This window comes from Lithobates pipiens, unplaced genomic scaffold (genome assembly GCF_037356315.1).
Source record: "Lithobates pipiens isolate NorthernLeopardFrog02 unplaced genomic scaffold, aLitPip1_a1.2 Scaffold_8, whole genome shotgun sequence".
In the NCBI taxonomy this organism is placed as follows: Eukaryota; Metazoa; Chordata; class Amphibia; order Anura; family Ranidae; genus Lithobates; species Lithobates pipiens.
In genome coordinates this window covers 496,392,641-496,416,206 of record NW_027507903.1, presented here as the reverse complement: position 1 = coordinate 496,416,206, position 23,566 = coordinate 496,392,641, and the positions used below count along the sequence as shown (strand labels likewise).

Below are 23,566 nucleotides of genomic sequence, written 5' to 3'. Positions count from 1 at the left end.
GGACGGAGTTCGGTGCCAAATAAAAAAAATAAAAAACACAGTATAGATACAGTATACTGTAATCTTACAGATTACAGTACTGTATCAAATAATTACACATCCCCTTTGTCCCTAGTGGTTTGTTCAGTGTCCTGCATGCAGTTTTATATTATAAATACTGTTCTTTATGCCAGGAAACGGGAGATTGTCCATAGCAACCAAAAAATGTCCCTTTACATCAAAAGTGGTTATAGACCAGCTAGAAAACAGCGATAATCAATTAGAATCACTCGCAGAATTGAGCAATAGTAATTTGTGGGGAAATTCTTCATCAAACTAAAAGTAATGACAGTGACAATTCTGCAACTCAGCATTTTTCAGTGTTTTTGAATTGATTGATTGATACATTATTGAATAATTTTTATTATTATTATATTATTATTTGTTATAATTATTTATAGTTATTTATTTTATTTATATATATATATATATATATATATATATATATATATATATATATATATACACACACATATATATTATATTACATTATAATTTATGATTTCATATTTCAAATTTTATCATACCCGGGATGTCTATTAGACTCTTGTTTGGATGGAATTACGTCAATTATTTCTAAGAATTAGAGGCCTACAATATAAAATGCCAAATTTCCATGCAAAATAATGGTACCGCTTTCAGCACCTAAAATCTGAAATAATCATACCGCCAGGGAGGTTAATGCATAGAATGCATTAAGATAAAAAACCTTTTGTCTTTACAACCACTTTAAGCATTACAGGGATCCAAAATTGCCCTTTCATCAGGGCTTGAGAATGAAAATAAATGTGAGTGGACTAAAAGTGTACTGGATCTTTAATGGTATTTCCTCTAGTGCAGGGGTCTCCAAACTTTCTAAACAAAGGGACAGTTTACTGTCCTTCAGACTTTGGAGGGGGGCAGACTGTGCTCAGTGGGAGTAAGCAATGCCCCATCTTTGGTATCTAGAGGAGAAAGGGTTGGTGTCAGTGGGAGGGATAGTGCCCCATTGTTGGTGTCAGTCTAAGCCCTTGTACACACGGTCGGAGAATCTGTCGGAATGAGTCTTATCGGACCGTGTCGTCAGATAATCCGACTGTGTGTGGTATGCACTGATTCTCCGTCCGACCCAATTTTCCAACATGTTGGAAATATTTCCCGACCAACTGGGCCGGTCGGACATCCTCCGATCATGTGTAGAGAATTTTGATCGGACCAAGTGCCACGCATGCTCAGATCAAATTCCTACATCGAAGCTATTGACTACTAGCCTGAATGTAGTCCCATCGTAACGAAATTACGTCATCACGTTCTGAAAGATCGGATTTTTCGCCAACTTGGCCCGACCGTGTGTATGCAACAGTTTCGGACACAATCCGTCGGACTAAATCCGACGGGCAAAATCCAACGGATTTGGTTGGCAAAATCTCTGACCATGTGTACGTGGGCTTAGGAACAATGCCCTATTATTGGTGTCAGTGAAATTAATAATACCCCATCATTAGTGTCAGTGGGAGAATAGTACCCCATTGATGGTGTCAGTGGAAGGAAGAGTGTCCAATTGTTCATGTCATTGGCAGGAATAATGCCTCAAGGGTCAGATAAAGGCAAGCAGAGGGCCGCATATGGCCCCTGGGCCACAGTTTGGAGACCACTGCTCTAGTTTTATTAGAAGCACAGGTGTTGTCAGCAGCTGGTTTGGCAAAATGCCTTGATGGACGGATATCAGTGCTTAGGATTGGTCATTCCTAGGCAAATTGCATTTGCATGTAGACTTCCCACATGTTATGTTGAACTTCCTTTGTTGGAAGTAGTGATCTCCAGAGAATGAAACGGGTGGGCCAGGGACAATCAAGCAGGAGAGGAAAGGACTAGATAACGCTGGATCTCCTCCATCCAGGAAATGAGATGGGCTCTGACTTTCTGCTTCTTTTGCACACCATAGCTCACAGTGTGCAGCGAAATTAGAGAAGCTCACAGTGTGCAGCGAAATTAGAGTTATCCATTTCAGTACAGTAGAGAAGCCTGTACAACTGTGCAATACTGACGGGAAAGCTGGAGTTCAGGTTTAACTTCTAATAGTGAGAAGCTCTGAAACTCTTGTATGTACATTAATAACGGCAGGCCCGTATGACTATAGAATACATTGTGCATGCAAAGATTGCTGGCTGTCAGAGATGATGGCAGAGAGAAAAGAGATGAAGTCAGCAGGGAGGGGGATTCGGTATGGTAATCACAGACTCGCAGGAAGAGGAAAACATTCAAGTTAATAAAAAGAAAGTCATCTACTCAAATGCAATTTCTTTGTTGGCTTTAAATGGTATTCTTTATTGTAATCCTTGTAATGCGTGTGTACCATGCGGGAGGCACGCGGTTTTTTGTCAGCCGCCTCTTCGTATTCGATATGTTCCGGTGATTCCAGGAGGAGACGCGCTCGGCTTGCTTTGCTCTGCAGCTCTCCTGCGATTGAGTGATGTTTAATTTATATTTACGATGGCAGAGAAGCTTAGCATTTTCATGTTATTTTTTTTTTTTGTTTATTACCGTATCAGTGATCGTAAAGCAGTCGGGATTGGGGGTGAAAGAATGTACCGTTTTGTATGAAAATAAACATCTTTACAAATGTAATACCTTCTTTATTATATTTACAAAGATGTTTAATTTAGATTGTATTTGGGGAAACAAGCAGATGTCTTATCTCTCCATTCTGTCTTGGTTTTGGCTGCCCAGAGGCATGCTGGAAATAGAGGCTTATGATCCCCCCCATGTGGTAGTATTTACTACATATTATTTAATTTGGTTTTAGAGATATTGATACAGCTGGCGGGTTCGCTGCTTCTTGGTTAGAGACTGGTTTGCCTTTTTGGCTACTGGGACTGGGGTATGGTGACCTTCCCCATACAACAATGTTAAAGCTGCACAATGCCAAGCAAATGACTAAATACACACATAAAATACATAAAAGGGAGCTAGTTTACCTGCCAAAAGATTTGTAGTTCTGTCTGTGACGGGAGTCACTTTGGGCAGGGGGCTTGTGGAACCCAGCTTACGTTAGAGAGGCCAGAAAACTCCTTGCTCTTATGTGTAAGTTACCCTTTGTCTATTAGGGGCACAGGGTGACTGAGAACTCTAGTCGGGTCTGTCCTAACCAGACTCACCGTGCAACCACACCAGATTCAGCATTTAGTTTTAGCCCTATTATCCAGGGTTCTATATGTGTAGTTTATATTGAAAGAATGAAGGGTCTCTTTCACTTGGGACATTAATATTTATGAACAATCCCCCTCAAGAAATATATTAAGATAAATAATTCCACCTTTCAGACTGCTAGAATATTGTAGGAGTGGCTCATAGATCATTGCTAGATAGTTTGAGGTGGGGTGGGGGTTGTTATGTGGTTATTGTTAAGTGGCTGTATCCCATTGCTCTATTGTTTCAGTCTGCCTTGGGAGCAACCTATTTTTGGATGTACATTGCCTTAAAAAAGTATTTATACCCCTTGAAATTTTCCACATATTGTTATGTTACATACAAAAATGTAAATGTATTTTATTGGGATTTTATGTGATAGACAAACAAAGTGGCACATAATTGTGAAGTGGAAGGAAAATTATAAATGTTTTTCACATTTTTTTACAAATAAATATCTGAAAAGTGAGGCGTGCATTTGTATTTAGCTTGTGGTTCCAGTAGAACCTTCAGACAGCACCTTATTAGTAAATGGAGTCAACCTCTGTGTATTTTAATATCAGTATAAATACAGATGTTCTGTAAAGGTTTGTTAGAGAACCTTAATGAACAAACAGCATCATGAAGGCCAAGGAACACACCAGACAGGTCAGGGATAAAGTTGTAGAAAAGTTTAAAGCAGGGTTAGGTTATAAAAAAAACTCCCAAGATTTGAACATCTCACAAAGTACTGTTCAATCAATCTATCATCCATAAATGGAAAGAGCATGGCACAACTGCAAACCTACCAAGACATGGCTGTCCACCTAAACTGATAGGCTGAGCAAGGAGAGAATCAATCAGAGAAGCAGCCAAGAGGCTCATGGTAACTTTGGAGGAGCTGCAGAGATCCACAGCTCAGTTGGGACAATCTGTCCACAGGAAAACTATTAGTCATGCATGCCAAATCTGGCCTTTGTGAAAAGAGTGGCAAGAAGAAAGCCATTGTTGAAAGAAAGCCATAAGAAGTCCCATTTGCAGTTTGTGAGAAGCCATGTGGGGGACACAGAAAACATGTGGAAGAAGGTGCTCTGGTCCGATGCAACCAAATTTTAATTTTGGCCTAAAAGCAAAATGCTGTGTGTGGCTGAAAACTAACACAGCACATCACCTTGAACACACCATTCCCACCGTGAAACATGGTGGTGGCAGCATCATGTTGTGTGGATGCTTTTCTTCAGCAGCAACTGGGAAGCTGGTCAGATTTGATGGCAAGAGGGATGACGCCAAATACAGGGCAATCTTAGAAGAAAACCTGTTAGAGGCTGCAAAAGACTTGAGACTGGGACGGAGGTTCTCCAGGACAGTGACCCTAAACATACAGCCAGAGCCACAATGGAGATGGTTTAGATCAAAGTATATTCATATGTTAGAATGGCCCAGTCAAAGTCCAGACTTAAATCCAATTGAGATTCCGTGGACAAGACTTGAAATTTGCTGTTCTCCATCCAATCTGACAGAGCTTGAGCTATTTTGCAAAGAATAATGGGCAAAAATGTCACTCTAGATATGCAAAGCTGGTAGAGACATCCCCAAAAAGACTTGCAGCTGTAATTGCAGTGAAAGGTGGTTCTGCAAAGTATTGACTGAGGGGGGCTGAATACAAATGCACGCCACACTTTTCACATATTTATTTGAAACCCATTTACCATTTTCCTTCCACTTCACAATTATGTGCCACTTTGTGTTGGTCTATCACATAAAATACATTTATGTTTTTGGTTGTAACATGACAAAATGTGGAAAATATCAAGGGGTATGAATACTTTTTCAAGGCACTGTAAATGTGTCTGTAGATTGGCTACTAGAAGGAAGGGGGGATTTTTCCTGCAGCTTTTCCTAAAGGCTGTCTGTGTGTCTCTTATTACTGAATGTAGTTTACCTCGCCCCGTGTCATTATGCAAAGAAGGGGGGATTGTCCCGAGTGTGTATCTCTTTGTACCTGTGTTTAAATAAACATTCTTATGTTTTTTATCAGCCCACACTGATGTCTCGACAAGTGACTGGGTGGGCTAAGGGATCTTGGATCGTACTGGTACCAGGCAAGGAAGCTTATACAGCGGACATACTCCTCTTGAGTACAGGTTCCATCACACTGTCCATCCAGTCCTGAGTTATACACAACTCTGGCACACAGCACAGCTTTGTCTTACAGAGTAGGAAACATTATTTATTACCTGCACTGCAGTTAAAGCGGACCATTTCCTTCAATGGCAAGTAATCATCATTAACCACTTCAATACCAGAAGGAACGCAAGGTCGCCTTGATTGCAGGGAGTGTACAGTACCAATCTAGCGATGCAGTGCCACTTATAGTTCCAGAGAAAATTTATGGAGTCGACTTGGAGTCTCTTAAAGTGCAAGGTTGGGAAGGGGATGAGTAGTGTCTCAAAAAGGTAGAAAAGTTTAGGTAGAATTGTCATCTTTAAGGTCACAAGGCAGCCAAAAAGAGATAGTTTTAGAGATTTCCACTTGGCCAGGGAAGCCCTGATGGAAGTGTATATTTGGGGGAAGTTGACTTTATAAAGAGTGTCATATGTGGGTGTGAGGTGGACCCCGAGGTATTTTAAGGAAGAGGTCTTCCACGTATAATTAAATGTTTGTGAGAGGGCCTATAGTGTCTGGTGGGGTATATTGAGGGGGGGGGGCTTCCGTCATTGAGTTATTGATTTTGTATCCTGAGAGGGCACTATACCGGTCTAGCTCTACGTGTAGATTTGGGAGAGAAACATGGGGTTGCATGAGGGTGAGGAGGACATCGTCCACAAATAAGGATATCTTAAAGTCTCTAATATGGACTGGGATGTTTGGGTTCTTTCTGATATGGGCTGCTAAGGGCTAAATACATAGGGCATATAAAAGAGGGGAGAGTGAACAGCCTTGTCGAGTCCCGTTGGAAATCTGGAAAGTAGAGGAAGAGGCGAACTGGGTATGGACCAGGGCCGAGGGGGATAAGTATAGGTGAGTAATGGCTCGAAGGAAAGAGCCTTCAATACCAACCCGATGGAGAGTTGCAAACAGGAAGGGCCAGCTCAGCCTATCAAAGGCTTTTTCCGCATCTAAACTGAGAAGTATTGCCTCTGATCTGGTCCTGTTTGCAACCTCCATGAGGTCAATGATCCTCCGAGTGTTATCCCCAGCCTGACGAAGGGAAATAAATCCCACTTGATCCTTGTGGATTAGCGATGGCATGAAGTTGTTTAACCTATTTACTAATAGTTTAGAGAAAATCTGTATTGAGGAGTGCAATTGGTCTATAGTTGGAGGATAGGGTATGATCCTTTCCCGGTTTGGGGATCAGCATAAGGAAGGAGGTTTGCATATCCCTCGGGATAGGTGTGTTGGATAGAAATTAGTTAAACAAGGTTGTTATGTGGGGAAACAGATGTGGTAGGAAGGCTTTGTAGTAGAGGTATGGTAGGCCATCAGGCCCGGGAGCCTTGTTATTCGGTAAAGATTTACTCGTATCAGTTACTTCTTCTTCTATAATAGAGGAGTTGAGGCTAGTTAGGGCGGAGAAGGAGAGCATAGGACGATCATAGTCCCCCTCTTAGGAGTGGATGGCCTAAGATAGGTCGGGGAATGGGGGGTTGTGTGGAACACTCGGGTCATTATATAAAGTCGAATGGTAGTCATGAAAAAGTTGGGCACTTTTAGTGGGGTGCCATTTGAATCTTTAAGATGGGTGGTTGACGAAATCAGTGACATGTACGAAAGGATCCCGGGGAGAGTGCGAGGGAGAGTTTAATCAGAGCGTGGTCCGACCATGAGATTGCTTGAATAATTGAGCCTGTACAGGCTCTCAAGGTTGGGGCATTGACAAATAAGTAGTCCAGACTTGTGGGAGTGGGAGTACAAAGTGAACTGTTTAGCTGATGGGTAGGCGATGCACCAAGTATCAAATAGGGCGTACTTCCTGGTTAATTGGCAAAAGAGGGTGGATTTCCTGTCGACGGCCATGGGGGTTTTCCCATGCCCTATGGAGTGTTTATCAAGGCATGGGGAATAGGCCAGGTCAAAGTCTCCTCCGATGACCAAATATTGGTGACCCGGCGACTGTGGGGCTTGGGGGGGGGTACTAGAACCTAGGGTGAATCCCTCTGATGCAGAGAAAGAGAAGGAGCTCTGTCCCTGGGAGCCCTGGATCTCTGTGGGAGGAAGCAGGGATCCCATACAGGGATAGATGAATCCCAGGAGGAAGATGGCTGGGCAGTGTAAGCATATGGAGATGGCAGAACATCCACAAGGCGGGGGGGCGGCTGCGAGAGGCTCTCTAACAGATGTCCTCAAGAGGGAGCGGGGGCCCCGATCAGGGAGCTGGGACATGAGCAGCCAGGAGATACCCCTCAGAGCCATACCTGTTAGCCCCGTGTCCCGGACAGGCTCGTGGTAGAGGAGAGGGCTGCTGTGCATGGAGTGGCGCCATCTTGGCCGCGCGTGGTCCCACTAGAGCTCCGTCTAAAGGCAGCACATTTGGGATCCTTTGAGGCCCTTCGCAATGCGTGACGCATTTTTATTTTCCCATATGCCATGCCTACAAACGCATGCCCCGCCCCTAATTATAATAAGACTCCACCTACAGCCAAAAAAGTGTTCCAAATAATTTTTTTACAATGTTGTCAACTATGCGTATCCTTCTTTTTTATAAAAGAAAAGCCATATTGCTAAAGTGGAAGTCAACCACTCCTCCCACCCTGTCCTTATGGTAGCAATTAGTTAACACAATGGTACCACTCTATAAAGCAATGTATTTGTCTCGCGGATGCCCCAAAGAATATGAAAAAGTCTGGCATTTGTGGACAGACTCATAGTCCACAACAGACGATTAGCCATTAAGGGACTAACCAAGATAGATTTCCTCTGTAGCTACCTGATATGCTAAGAGCTGAGTTCCATACTCTAGATTGATAGACGGAGGTGTAAGCCTTGAAACCAGAATAACCACATTTACTCCTAAATGTTCTTGTAGCTTCCAGTGCAGACAACTAGGAATGAGATGAGGTCCTCCAAGAAACAATATTTCCTATCATAATCCTATCATGTGTAACCTGAGCGATGACTATGTTGTATTTAGTTAACCATGTATAGTTTTAAGGTTTACTGTTATGCCCGTACACACGATCGGACATTCCGGCGGACTTGGTTCGGTGGTCTTCTTCCGACTTCGGGGGTCTTCTTCCGACTTCTCCACGCTCCTCCGATATCTTCTGCTCTTTTGCCGCTCTTTTGCTAGTGGAGGAGCCAGGCTTTCTCCTTCATCGTCGCCGTCTTTTTCTTCTTCCTTTTGTTTATCCATAGTTGACACAATGCTCTCTCCCGCTCTAATGCCGTGGACACGGTGTGCAGCGACTTATATAGGCATAAGGGGTGTGGTCACTGGGTGGTGTTACACGGTGACCACCTTATGATGTCACAGTCCCGGGGCATGCTGGGACTGTGCCATCCGCTGGACCAAGTCTGCCGGAAAGTCCAATCGTGTGTATGTGGCATTAGTTGTACCGATGTCCCTGTTTTGCACCTCAATAGTAAAAAAAGTTTCAATAAAGAGAATTAAAAAAAGAAAAAAGCACTTATAAACGCAAACACGCATAAAATAATACATGAGATTACAAGCATTTGGTGTTTGAAATGCCAGTAAACTACAGTCCTGAACGCAATTTTTCTGCTTTAAAAAAAAATGTCTGTAACCTCAACTGCCTCTAAACTACTATAAACGACTGAATGTACACATAAGATAACAGAGGAGAGTTCAGGGGCTGCTGGAAAAAACAGCCAACTGCTCCTAAACTTCAGTTTAGCAGCTGTAGTGTACATGAGGCTAAATGGAATGCCTGTCCATTTCCATCTGTCTGTCATCAGATCTGATCTGCCGGACGGTTTGGGAACAGATCCGCTGACATCCGCCGCTCCATAGAGAACAATGGGTGGTCCGATCGTTCTGCTGGTATAAAGGGGAAATAAAGTGCGTCTACAGTCAAAATGTGAAAATCATATATAAAATTTCCACATTGTATTTCAATTACTGTATTTATCAGCGTATAACACAAATTTTCCCCTTGAAAACAGAGGGTAAACAAATATTTATTTTATTTGCTTATCAAAGGGGGGGGGGGGGTCCGGCTGCCCCGCCTCTCCTAGCCCTGGGACAGTGCTGCCATACTTTAAATTTAAGAAAACATTTACTGACAGCCCTTTCTCATACAATGTTCCTCCTGTGTCACTCTCAATGTAAATGGAAGCCTGTAATACCTCAAGTAACGTCGCTCATTGTGGCCGATCTCCATCTCCCGCTCCGCCTCCTCCTCGAGTGTAGCTTTTGATTGGGGGAGGACAGCGGTCATGTGACCATCAATGAAACGGCAGAGTAGAGTCACATGACCGGGTCCACAAAAGAGCGGCATTAATTGAGGTATTACAGGCTTCCATTTACATTGAGAGTGGCACAGGAGGAACGTTCAGAAAGGGCTGTCAGTAATGATTTACAATATGAGTCACAAAGGAGGAGCGGTATTTGAGAAGGAACCAACAGTGATGTTTTCTCAACTTTAGAGGTTGGGGTCTCTGTACTGTGCACAGGGTCCGTGTGTTGTTCAGGGGGTCTGTGTGTTGTGCAGGGGGTCTGTGTGCTGTGCAGGGGGTCTGTGTGTTGTGCAGGGGGTCTGTGTGCTGTGCAGGGCATCAGTGTGCTGTGCAGGGGGCCGTGTGCTGTGCAGGGGGTCCGTGTGTTGTGCAGGGGGTCTGTGCACTGTGCAGGGGGCTGTGAAAAGTTTTTTTCCTGAAACATCCCTCTTAAAATTAGGGTGCGTGTTATACGCCAATAAATACGGTATTCATAGCCCACTCCTAATAATCCTGAAGTTTGTAAACATACTTTGTGAATATCACCACTAGTTTTTCCTTGAATTTTTGAATATGCCCAGCAAGTATGCAATGATGTGTCGCATTTTCAAAGAGCCTGCTTTCTCAACTACAAATGTGCTGAGAGGAGGAGTTTCAGGAGGCAGAGACAGTTGATGAATCATTGTAGGCAGGCAGAAAGGTACCATGGGCTATGTAGTCCTTAGAAATTAAAAGTGAACAGTAGAGGAGAAGCTGCAAAGCATTCAGGGAATCCAGAAAACTGTGGCATAAATATAAGCAGATGTCCAGAGCATATCATTATTATGAGAATAATACAATTCTATGACAGGGAGGGTTGCACACACTGCTCAGACAGAACACCGTGGCAGAACCATGTTCGGGTGACGACATCCCAGGATCCCTGCACAGGTAAGTGTCCTTATATTAAAAGTCAACAGTTACTGTATTTGTAGCTGCTGACTTTAATTTTTTTTCAGGAGTCCAGGCCAAATCCTGCTTTCCCTGAATGGGAGGGAATTTTGTGACACCAGCCTAAAGCCAATCACCAGCGACTTTGGGCCTGCCTAGAATGGCATGTATGGTATAAAGAGAGGTGCGGTGTGGGAAAACAGGCAGGATGTAGGGTAGTGTCACAGAGTATTTAGAACCACAGGCTTTCAAGTGTTGTCACCCTGAGATCACCTGGCAAAGTGCATTATTTTACAAACCATTTGATGAGAAAAATGCATCTTGTAAATGTGTCTAAAGTGTGTTTATAGCTGTTTTATTAGAGTTGTCCTTCAAATAAGGTCAGCTTTTGTTGCGACTAACCTGCAAAATTGAGCACAGGGAATTTTGTGTTTTTTTTTTGCTTTTATAAAAATGCTGTTGTATGTTTTTTTTTCCTTTTACTCATTATATATTGATTGCACAGCGTACTATTTTGTCACATTTCCATAACAAGGCCATCTCTGTCACTACATGATCTGCTTACATGCTGCATCCATCGACTTACCCCAAGGGTTCAGAGACTTACTGCTGATGTTAATGAGCAATGATTTGCCCCCTGATTGGTCCCTGTGGCAGCATTGTAAACTCTTTCACCTGACGCCAGCAGTGGAGCCATCACACAGTTGCCTTCCCAAGACCTTGGAATTCATCTTTGGCAAAAAAAAAATTCTGCTAGCGTAGAGGGTTCTTTAACGCAGATCTGTAATAAATATGTTAAAGCTCAGAAGACCTAATCATGACACTGCTGAGGCAAAGGCTTTGTCTAAAAGCTGCCGAGGAGAATTGTGCAGAATACAAAGCAAAGGCTTTCTTAAGATGAAAACGCTGCTGACACTTCAATAGGGGCTGCAGGTTCGCCACAGAGGAACCGGGGAAGAATTTCAGGCAGACCCCAGAGCTCTTCCAGACATATTTCCGTGGATTAGCAAAAGGCTTTCTCAAGTTCAAAGGACTCGCCGCTCCAGAATGGAAGGGCAGACTGGTCACTTTTACTTGCAGGCACATGAGAAAAGTTTACACGTACCCTGTTAATTAAAGGAAAACTCCACTTTCAGAAAAAGAGTTGATATATCAGTGCACGCAATTTTATAACTTGAGTTTATTAAAATTTACCTTTTTGTGTTAATCTCAAGTAAGGTAAAATGTTTTACCATATATAGCCACCAGTTGTGCACACCTGACCATCACACCTATATGAGACGGTCGGACGTCTCATTCCAAAACCATGAGCATTAATACAGCGTCACTCGCCACTCTTCTGGGTAGACTTTCCACAAGATTTTGAACTGTGTCTTTGGGAGTTTGTTCCCATTTGTGTGGTCAGGAACTGATATTGGAAGAGGAGGTATGGCTTGCCATTGGAGCATCAATTCATCCCAAAGGTGTTCAACAGGGTTGGAGTCAGGGCTTTTGCTGGGCAAATAAATTCCACAACAGACTGGTCAGACCATGTCTTTATGGAGCTGGCTTTGTGCACATGGGAACAGTCATGCTGAAACGGAAGAGTACTGTCCCTAAACTGTGGTAACAAAGAGTGGAAGCTATTTTGGGTGCAAGAAGAGGACATGGTAACCATGGGCACCTCTATATTAATGCCCATGAGATATATATATATATATATATATATATATATATATATATATATATATATTATAAAATGCTGATCAAACTGTTGGCGCTGTATAAAACCTATATATTAATAATAATAATAATAATATATATATATATATATATATATATATATATATATATATATATATATATATATATATACACACATATATATATATATATATATATATATATATATATATATATATACATATATATATATATATATATATACATATACATATATATACATATATATATATATATACACACATACAGCTTGTATTACAATGTAAATTTGCTGTCCCCTCAAAATAACTCAACACACAGCCATTAATGTCTAAACTGCTGGCAACAAAAGTGAGTACACCCCTAAGTGAAAATGTCCATATTGGGCCCAAAGTGTCAATATTTTGTGTGCCCACCATTATTTTCCAGCACTGTCTTAACCCTCTTTGGGCATGGAGTTCACCAGAGCTTCACAGGTTTCCACTGGAGTCCTCTTCCACTCCTCCATGACGACATCACAGAGCTGGTGTATGTTAGAGACCTTGCACTCCTCCACCTTCTGTTTGAGGATTTTCCACAGATGCTCAATAGGGTTTAGGTCTGGAGACATGTTTGGCCAGTCCATCACCTTTACCTTCAGTTTCTTTAGCAAGGCAGTGGTTGTCTTGGAGGTGTGTGACACCATCTGAACCAAATACGTTTATTGTGGTCTCATCAGACCACAGGACATGGCTCCAGTAATCCATATCCTTAGTCTGCTTGTCTTCAGCAAACTACTTGCGGTCTTTCTTGTGCATCATCTTTAGAAGAAACTTCCTTCTGGGATGACAGCCATGCAGACCATTTTGGTGTAGTGTGCGGCGTATGGTCTGAGCACTGACAGGCTGCCCCCCTCCCCACCCCTTCTACCTCTGCAGCAATGCTGGCAGTACTCATATGTCTATTTCCCAAAGACAACCTCTGGATATGACACTGAGCACATGCACTCAACTTCTTTGGTCGACCTGCAGCTGTACTGCAGCTCAGTTTCAGGGTCTTAGCAATCTTCTTATAGCCTAGGCCAGTGATGGCGAACCTTGGCACCCCAGATGTTTTGGAACTACATTTCCCATGATGCTCAACTACACTGTAGCATGCATGAGCATCATGGGAAATGTAGTTCCAAAACATTTGGGGTGCCAAGGTTCGTCATCACTGGCCTAGGCTATAAGAAGATTGCCAAGACCCTGAAACAGAGCTGCAGCACGGTGGCCAAGACCATACTGCAGTTTAACAGGACAGGTTCCACTCAGAACAGGTCTCGCCATGGTCGACCAAAAAAGTTGAGTGCACGTGCTTAGTGTCATATCCATGACAGGACTAATCTGTGTAGCCAGTCTGTGGGAGCCTTGAAATTTTTCACATTTTGTTAGGTTACAACCAAAAATGTAAATGTATTTTATTGGGATTGTATGTGATAGACCAACAAAAAGTGGCACATCATTGTAAAGTGGAAGGAAAATTATACATGTTGTTCATATTTTTTTTACAAATATATATCTAAAAAGTGTGATGTGCATTTATATTCTGGTCCCTTTACTCTGATACCCCTAACTAAAATCCAGTGGAACCAGTTGCCGTCAGAAGTCACCTAATTAGTAAATTGAGTCCACCTGTGTGTAATTTAATATCAGTATAAATACAGCTGTTTTATGAAGCCCTCAGAGGTTTGTTAGAGAACCTTAGTAAGCAAATAGCATCATAAAGGCCAAGGAACACACCAGACAGGTCAGGGATAAAGTTGTGGAGAAGTTTAAGGCAGGGTTAGGTTATAAAAAAATATCCCGAGCTTTGAACATCTCATGGAAAGACTTTCAGCTCTAATTGCACAGAAAGGGGGTTCTACAAGGTATTGACTCAGGGGGGCTGAATACAAATACATGCTACACTTTTCAGATATTTATTTGTAAAATATTTTGAAAACCATTTATCATTTTGCTTCCACGTCACAATTATGTTCCACTTTGTGTTGGTCTATTACATAAAATCCCAATAAAATACATTTACATTTTTTGGTTGTAACATGACAAAATGTGGACAACTTCAAGGGGTATGAATACTTTTTCAAGGCACTGTATATACATGTGAACTCAGTATTCCTTTCTGAGCAAGCTATAATTAAATCTGGGCTTGAAACAAACAGTAGACTTCAGCTTAAGTAGTAGTAGTTACAAGAGCAAAGTCGCTTTAAGGACAGGACACCAGCCTGTTGTCAGAAACCATGAAATAAGGCCGAGACAGAAGTACAGTTAAATCACACTTTTTTAATAATAAATATAAAAAGAACAAACATAGTCAAAACAGGGCCAAAGTTCAGTAACCGGAACGGATAGTCAGCCAAGCCAGACATCAGGGATCAAAGTAGTGGAACAGCAAGCAGGATCTGGAGCCAGAAGGGATGTCAGCAAAGCCAGTCTTTAAACAGGAACGCAGGAGATTCTAGTTTCTAGTGATGTGACCAAAGCGAAGGCAGAGCTCCTCTGGACTGGACGGCTTAAGTAGGCAGGACTAACGAGCAGGTCCCCAGTGTCTGTCCTCACAAGGCCCAAGGACAGAAGGTAACCTCCTCCCAATCTTCCAAGCGACAATCTCCAGTAATACCAGACAAATCATTGTCAGCCAGCTCCCGTCTTCTTATCACCTGCGTTCCAACCTTTCTCCCCTCAGTTAGCCCACCTGAGGCCTCACAAACAGCAGCTTTTGCCTGGCAGGGCAGCGTGCCCCCCAGGCTGGACTCCTCCACTCTGGGACGAGGGGACCCCGAGCTCTGTGTGCTCCTAGAATAAAAGAATAAATACAGTCTCCCAGCATTCCATCAGAGCATGGTTCTCTGGGATAGGCTGGGGCTGCATCAATATTTATGCTGCCCTCTGCATAGCTCCACACCTGTCATTCAGAATCTTCTCAAGTTACCTGGATACAGGGGGGGCTATCTGGCAAACTGGCAGCAGCAGAGCACACCAAGCAGACCTGACTAAACAATTATATCTCACTGAATACAGTGAGCCTAACTATGCTTTTATCTTACCCAAAATTACAGCTACAATGCTTAGTGTGTCAACAAAATTTCCCTATCAAAAACACACACTTACGCCTTGTACACACGGTTGGACATTCCGACGACAAAATCTTTAGGATTTTTTTTCCACGGATTTTGGCCCAAACTTGTCTTGCATACGCACGGTCACACAAAGATGTTGGAAAATCCGATTGTTCAGAACGCGTTGACGTAGAACGCGTACGATGGGACTATAAAGAGGCAGTAGCCAACATCTCGTAATATATTCTGAGCATGCGTGGCACTTTGTCCGTCAGAATTGTCTACACACGATCGGAATTTAAACTATCAGATTTTGTTGTCAGAAAATTTAAGATCCTGCTCTCAAACTTTGTGTGTCGGAAATTCTGACGGAACAAGTCCAATGGAGCCCACACATGATCGGATTTTCCGACACCAAGATCCGAACGCACATTTTCTGACGGAAAGTCCAAATGTGTGTAGAGGACATAACACTTATCTAACTATCCTAGCACCTACCTAGGAGGGTGCTACATCTACATATATTAGTCCTGCACACAATAAATGGGACCTGATCTACAAGAAACACTATGCATTCAAGTTATAAGGAGGAGAGCTGACCCAGTAATGGCAAATAATGCTTTAAATTGAAAGCATCGTATTTAATATCTGTTCAACATCCAACCAATCCACTTAACGCTGAGCCTTGTGACAACATCTGAATGTTCCCATTAGATGCAGAGCGTGTGTCTTTCTCCATCAGAATATACATATCACCACTCCTGTCCCGGCTTCCGTAACACAATTATGTAAATAGCTGATTAAGTACATAATTGCATTAAGAAACTTGACAAAACTGATAGCTACACACAGCAACAATGTCACGTATCCTCTCGGCGCCCATAACTTACTGCTCGCGGGTCGCTCTTTTGTGAGCAGGGCCGCTCCGCTAATTCCCCAGAGAGGTGATAAGATTTTAATGGATATTATTTGAATAGCAAATAAAAGGATTTGTTCTCAGGAGTATGCTAAGGGTGACACATATCCACTAGACTGAAAGGAGGTGGTGGGGAATAAAATCTCTTCTATTTATCCAGGAGATGGCGGCTTTTTGTAGTGGAACTAATGTCTGTTTTCATGTCCCGATCAATAGATAAGGAGCAGCAACAGACGAGCAATTCGGGGAAAATGAGGGTTATGTAAGCATATTTGTACGTCAGGGAGGAGGTGGCGTGTTTTCAGTGAGAAGACATTTTGATTGAAATGAACATATTCAAAAAACAGACCTTGAAATTAAGTATACGACGAAGAACTATATAAGTGGTGTTTATCTTCAGAGAAGACCTCATGGCGAACGAAACTAACAGTGGATCCAGAAATATAGACAGCCAAAGTTGTATCTTTCCATCTATTAAATCTTCTGCCCTTGTTGTTTTAACTTAGTAAATAAAATATTTTTTTCTACCAGTAAATACCTCATACAGCCCACCTCCTGTTCTGGAAAAAAAAGCCTAGGCTTATGACATCATGCACAGCTCTCTATCTCACTCTCATGAGAGTTTGCCAGGAAGGAAGGAGGATGAGTCATAAGAGGGCCAATGAGAGCTGCAGAGCTGGAGGTGTGCCTCTGTGTGTCTCTGTAAATCCAGGAAGTGAATAGGCAGCAGCTTCAGCTGCCCACAGTTAAAATGGTTGCAGCCAGACTCAGTGAAGGGAGATTTATGCAGCATATTTGGCAAGTACAGAATCACAGTATATATAAAATAATATGCAAAGTAGTTGGAGGGAAGCATCAGAATGACAAAGATGTTTTTATTACAAATTATGTGAGCAGACTGCAGTTCCCCTTTAAACTGTAGAATACGCTGCATTAGATGTTTGCAGACTCAAAGGCCGTGGAAGCCAGCAGTCACAAGGGTTCAGCTACTAAAGTATGCTTTAGGAATAAAGAAGCCATTTTTTTCTATCATGGATTGAAACCCTTAATAATCATTGAGGGTCCTTGATAAAGGAGGGACCTTATAACTCCCAAAACCCGTTGGTTTGTCATCTTTGTTATCTTAGGACTTTTGTGAGGAAATAAATATTCTTGGACTCCTTTACCTTTGGTTTGCTTGTAACCAAGTTGCCTAAAGTGTATTAGTTAGGTAGTTAGCCTGCCCAGGCTAGGGAAGGGGTTAACTGTTCACACCTTAGTTCCCAGGCTTTTTGGGTCCTGCCTGTCCACCTTGTTATATAAATAGAGGGGAAAGGCCTGGTTCCAGAGCCCGCTCCTGGACATGCTGTGACCATCATGAACCAATGAGAGAGATCGCTGCACCCAGTAGTCTTTTGAAACACACCAGAAGACTGGAAAATTTCCAAACTTTGGAAGATGTCAGTTATGGATTATCACCTTATTGAGGTATGCCTGGGCAGCCTAGTTTACTCAGATAAGGTTATGTCGCACAGGAATGTACTTGTTGGACTTTGCCACAAATTTTGAGTAAAATTGCATCAACTTTTTTAAGCAAAGTCTGAAGTAATTTAAAGGGGTGCATGATGGTTTCTGGCACATAAAAGAACAATGGCAGTAAAGCACATGTGGGGTATGAAGCAAAGTCATTACAAAAGATTAACTCAGCAAGACAAACAGAAGTAGGAATGTGGTCACTATGGGTATTCAGGAACTAGTGCAAAATACATTGCAGCCTTTTATGAAGTGTGGGACCTGGCATGGCGGAAGGTCCTCCGGTAAGGATAGGGTTGGTGATCTGGCTCCCTCCTAAGCGGTTGGTTCCCTGAAGTTATAAGGACCGAACTTGCGTTATGCCGCGTACACACGAGCGGACTGTATGGCGTACTTAGTCCGTCGAAACACATTTCAGCGGACAATCCGCTCGTGTGTGGGCTTCAGCTGACTTTTTCAGCGTGCAGTCCGGCGTACTAAGTATTTTCGGTTTTTTCGAAATTCTGTCCGTCGTACTTTGGTTTCAGCGGACAGTACGGTCGTCAGTATGCTAGTTCGACGGACTAAGAATGGCGCATGCCCAGAAAGGATTTACACGGCGGAAGGGTGCTTTGCTGTGTCTTGGACTTCCTATTTCTAGTCCCGTCGTACGTGCTGTACACGTCATCGCGCAAGCTTTCGACGGACTGTTTGTGCATCCGTGTGTGGTCAAGTCCATTCAGTGGAAACTACGACGGACTGTCCGTCGGATTGTATGACGAACTAAGTATGCCATACAGTCCGCTCGTGTGTACGCGGCATTACAGACACCTATAGCTAGCCGCTTGGTACGGGAGAGTTAGGAAGATAAGCAAGTGCACACATGAGGTCCATGCCAGGTGCTTGGTGGAAAACCCATTCTGTCACTGGTAGTGAGATGGAAGAGGTACGCTGGACTGATGGAGAGGGCATAGGCTCAGTGGTGCCTCTCTTAAATGCAACATACAATGAGGAAGGTATGGGATTACATGGGACAGCACTTTACAGTAGGACTCTGTATTTTTATTGCTACACACTGTCTACGGCTCATCTCTAAGCCAAAGAACTGCCATAATGTTTGATTCTCACATTGGCCCCACCTGGTCCTGGACATTGATAACCACACACACGCACCAAAGGTACTCCTGCACCAAGGGCAAGTTGCCCTGCACACATGCAGCTCTGAAACTCTTCTTTCACAAGGATTCAGCAAGCAAGGCCCCTAGAGCCATAAAAATTAGATCTACTCTACCACGAGTCCACTGTCATTTGAAATGCAAAATGTCCATCTTTTATGAAATCACTTCATTACCATTTTGACCTCTTTGGTCTTTTTATTTTCAGGAGGAACCCTCTTCATTTCCACCTCATCGCAGACACAATCGCCAAACAGATCCTGGCCACACTTTTCCAGACATGGATGGTGCCCGCAGTACGTGTGGATTTTTATGATGCCGATGAACTGAAGGTAATACATTGTTATTTTACACCTCTCAGTCTTTGTTCGGGGAATTCTGACAGTGGGCTAAATCTTTGGTATATCTAATGCAATATTTCAATGCACTGATCCTCTCCATCCTATTTGAGGGTTGTCTCCTGCCAACACCTTGTCTGCAAAGGCAGAAACAGGCAGTGGAGGTCAGTAGTCATTGCTTTTGGCATCTATTGTTTCTCTTGTATGCCGTAAATATCCTCCAATGATATTTCACATAAGATTCAAAAGGCAGGTTCTAGATACAAAATGCATGCCCTCCACACTCATATGATATTTTTTCTTTTATTTTTGAGTCCCAGAATTGTTATTCAGCTTTCATATTGCTAGATTGCAGTGCTAGTCCATATCAGCGTTGTTTGATCTTCACTGAGTGTGACAACACTGTCCTTCCAGGAAGATTCATGGGGAATGCAGAGCAGGAGAAATCTTGAGAGAAGACACTTCAGTCTGCTGCAAGAGTGATTTTGGCTGCTCTGTATTCCCCAGGATCTTACTGGAAGGAATGTGATGTAAGTACTGTATAAATCAAACTTTTTTCTTGACAAGTATGTTTTGGGACTACTAATATTAGGTGTTATTTGAAGTATAAGCAGGCCTTGCATTGTACGGGAAGGTCTGGTTTAACACTAGGTTGGTTAACTTTGTTGTCGTTTCTTGTGTGTTGTTTGTAGTGTTCTGCTTCTTATTTGGTAATTGTTTATTTTTTTTGCCATTTAGGGATTTTTTTTTTTTGTCATTTAGGTCCAATTGCTCAGTTCTGTCAATTTATTTTATGGTTAATCCCTGTACACACGGGCTGAATATCGAGCGGTATTGGACATTTAATAGAAACCGGCCAATATTTGGCCGGTGTATAGGGGGTATGACCGAAAAAGGTCTGCCGATTGGCATCTTATCAGCATTGGCAGCCAATGGCTGAGAGCGCTAACCAGTGTGTTCTGGCGGAGAGGCTGTCCCCCTGTCAGAACACATTATCTCAGAGGGTGATCTCCTCCCAAGCTCTTCAGTTTTTTTTTTTCCGTTCAGCGTTCAGGTTTGAATGAAAAAAAACTTCTAGTGTTAGAGTGTTATGCCGCGTACACACGACCGGACTTTTCGAGGGACTAGGTCCGACGGACTTTTGGCGGAGTTCTGACGGACTTTCCGAACGAACAGACTTGGCCACACACAATCACACCAAAGTCCGACGGATTCGAATGTGATGACGTACGACTGAACTAAAATAAGGAAATTCATAGCCAGTAGTCAATAGCTGCCCTCGCGTCGGTTTTTGTCCGTCGGACTAGCATACACGCGAGCGGATTTCTCGGTAGGAACTGGGTCCGGCGGAGTTCCGGTGGAAAAATTTAAAACATGTTCTATTTCTAAAGTCCGTCAGATTTTTGGCAAGCAAAGGTCCGATGGAGCCCACACAAAATCGAATTGCCTGACGGACTCGTCCTGTCGGACCTTTGCTGTCAAAAAGTCCGGTCGTGTGTACGCGGCATTAGTGTTAAGTTTAAGTGCAGTTTTGGTTTTAATTGGTTAGTTGGACTGAAAGGGTTAAATGATTTTTAATTCTGTGGCTCATCACTTCAGTGCTCTTCTCCACTTTGGGTTGTGGGTGCTCTCTTTTCATCCTCGCATACAGTGCAGAGCTGTTAGCCCTACATTGTACTTGACGATATCACTGTGTAACTGTGGCCCCCAAGCGTCTTAAAGAAGAGTTTTTCGAAGGATCAGTAATGCCCGGTACACAAGATCAGAAAATCGTAGGAAAAATACAGATTTCGGAGCGATCATACGATAATCTGATCGTTAATACAGAGCTTTCGAGAGCTGATCATGACAGTTCATCCAATATTATTTGATCAGATGTGCATGACAAAGTTTTTCGTACGTTGCCAGATCGTATGATTTTCACTTAATCAGCACAGCTGTCGTTCGAAAATGCAATACAAATGCATTACAACGCATGACATCACTTCCGAATTTTTATTCTGTCGTATGTGAATTTTTCGTGATTCATCAGGTTCTATCTGAGATTAGTATACAAAAAAAAAAAAATGGATGATCATTCGTCCAATAATCTCATTGTGTGTACTGGGCATTAGATGGAGGGAACCTGCTGGAGAGAGGGGTAAATTAAAGCGGTATTAAACCCAAAACCAAAAATTTTATATATTGCATCATAACTCTACTTAGATTTGGTGTCTGCATTCGTTTTCTTTGGCTTTTTTCCTTCTGTTTTCACCTGGTGATCTGGCCAGTAACACACCTCCTGTATTAGCCAGACACAAATCTGGAGGAATTAATGCAGGAGGCACAGCAGACAGCAGCATTTTCAGTCTAGGAGGAGGGTTCTGTTAAATGTATTAGCAGATTTAATTACACCAACACATTGAAGCCAAACTCCAGCTTGCACTTTATGATCAGTTAGAGCAAACTGTTTTTTTTTTCCTTTTGGGATAAAGGTTTTGCATGTATAAATAAAAGTTGATAATTTTAATCACCCCTGCCAGTGTTAAAGGGGTTGTACAGTTTTTTTTTTTTTTTTTAAATAACAAACATGTTATACTTACCTCCACTTTGCAGCTCGTTTTGCACAGAGTGGCCCCGAACCTGCGCTTCTGGGGTCCCTCGGCACCTGTCTCGGCTTCCCCCAGCAAGTACTTCTCACGTTCATGCGAGCTCCCTCGCATGGTGAGAAGCACTTGCGGGCGCGCTCTCGTGATACAGCCGGCGGCTATAGCCGCTCACTGTATCACTTGGCCCCGCCCTACCGCGCCGCATCATTGGATGTGATTGACAGCAGCGGAGTCAATGGCTGCGCTGATTTCAATCCATCCACTCTAGCCAAGCAGCGGCCAGGCTGATCGGCGAGGAGGATGTCGGGGACGAGCCTGGGACTTTCGAGGCGTCGGGTAAGTAAAACGGGGGGGGGGGGGGGCTGGGGGCGCCGGCACTGTCAGATGTTTTTTCACCTTAATTCATAGAATGCATTAAGGTGAAAAAATATTTACCTTTACAACCCCTTTAAGTGGGTTGTCTCACCCATGTAAATGGATACATTCTGCTGGAGAGCTTGTGGCTGGATCACCAGATAAAAATAGAAGAAACTATGCATAAAAAAGAAAACAAATGCAACCCTCACACCTAAGAATTGGTAAGATGCAATATAATAAATGTTTGCTTTTGGGTTTAATACTGCTTTAAGTATTAAGCCTTATTCCTCATTCCCTGGAGTTAATGAGCATTTAACCCTTGAAGTGTGAAGGGTGGGGTAGACAGCATTAAAAATGATACCTGGTGCTGGGTTTACCTTAAGGTGGAATCCTATTTTAAAAAGATTTACACAAAATAAAAATAATTAATAATACATCAAATACATGGCATTTTATGTTGAGAGTAAACACTGCTGAAAGACAGCTGATGAAATCAGTACTGAGATACAGCAGTAATTGCACGGAGGCCGAGGGGTGACCTGTGCTATTTGCTTGTCTCCCCTTTGGGTAGAAGGAATGAGTCAGTTTGATGAATCACTCCTTCTCCTCTGTCTGCTCTCCCTCCTGTACATTTCCAATCACAGCACTTTCTTCCCAGCCGTTAAAACCCACAAAACTCTGGTAGCTTTTTGCTGCTCATATTGAGCCCACTGAGTGTTGTTATAGGTTGGATTTGTTAGCCATTTGCTCAGTATTTTGTTTCCATGCTTTTTTTTTTTTTATATGAAAATCTTTAATAAATTCAATTGAAAACTATACTTGGTGCTCTGGATCAAGGCTAGTGCATACTATAGAAGGATACGCATTGTTCATTTCTCATTTCAGAGTTTTATAACCATTTTAAAGTGACCCTATCACCAGACCCTTTATTTCAGCAACAATCGTCTCATGACCTATTTTACATGTATTTTTGACTTGTAAAAACCTCTTTTGTATAGACATTTAAAAGAGAGCCTGCTCATTTCCTGGCTGGAGGATGTGATGTATCATTTAGGCCATGGTGTTCTTTGGTTGCAACTCAGCATTCTCTCTCCTCCAAACATGACGAGTTGTGTTTCTACCAAACAGTTCTACTTTGGTTTCATCTGACCATATGATATTCTCCCAATCCTCTTCTGGATCATACAAATGCTCTCTAGCAAACCTCAGACGGACCTGGACATGTACTGGCTTAAGCAGGGGAACACGTCTGGCACTGCACGATCTGAGTCCCTGTCGGCGTAGTGTGTTACTGATGGTAGCCTTTGTTATGTTGGTCCCAGCTCTCTGCAGGTCATTCACTAGGTCCCCCGTGTGGTTCTGGGATTTTTGATCACCGTTCTTGTGATAATTTTGACCCCACGGGG

General features: G+C 42.7%; 1 protein-coding gene across 1 annotated transcript in view; it reads left to right on the top strand.

Annotated features, from left to right (window-relative positions):
• The window catches only part of LARGE1 (LARGE xylosyl- and glucuronyltransferase 1), a 665,684-nt gene that overhangs the window by 360,034 nt on the left and 282,084 nt on the right, over positions 1-23,566 (top strand). The window contains exon 5 of the mRNA XM_077469166.1: positions 19,086-19,209. Coding sequence (XP_077325292.1) covers positions 19,086-19,209 — 124 coding nt within the window. The remainder of the gene's footprint in view (positions 1-19,085; positions 19,210-23,566) is intronic.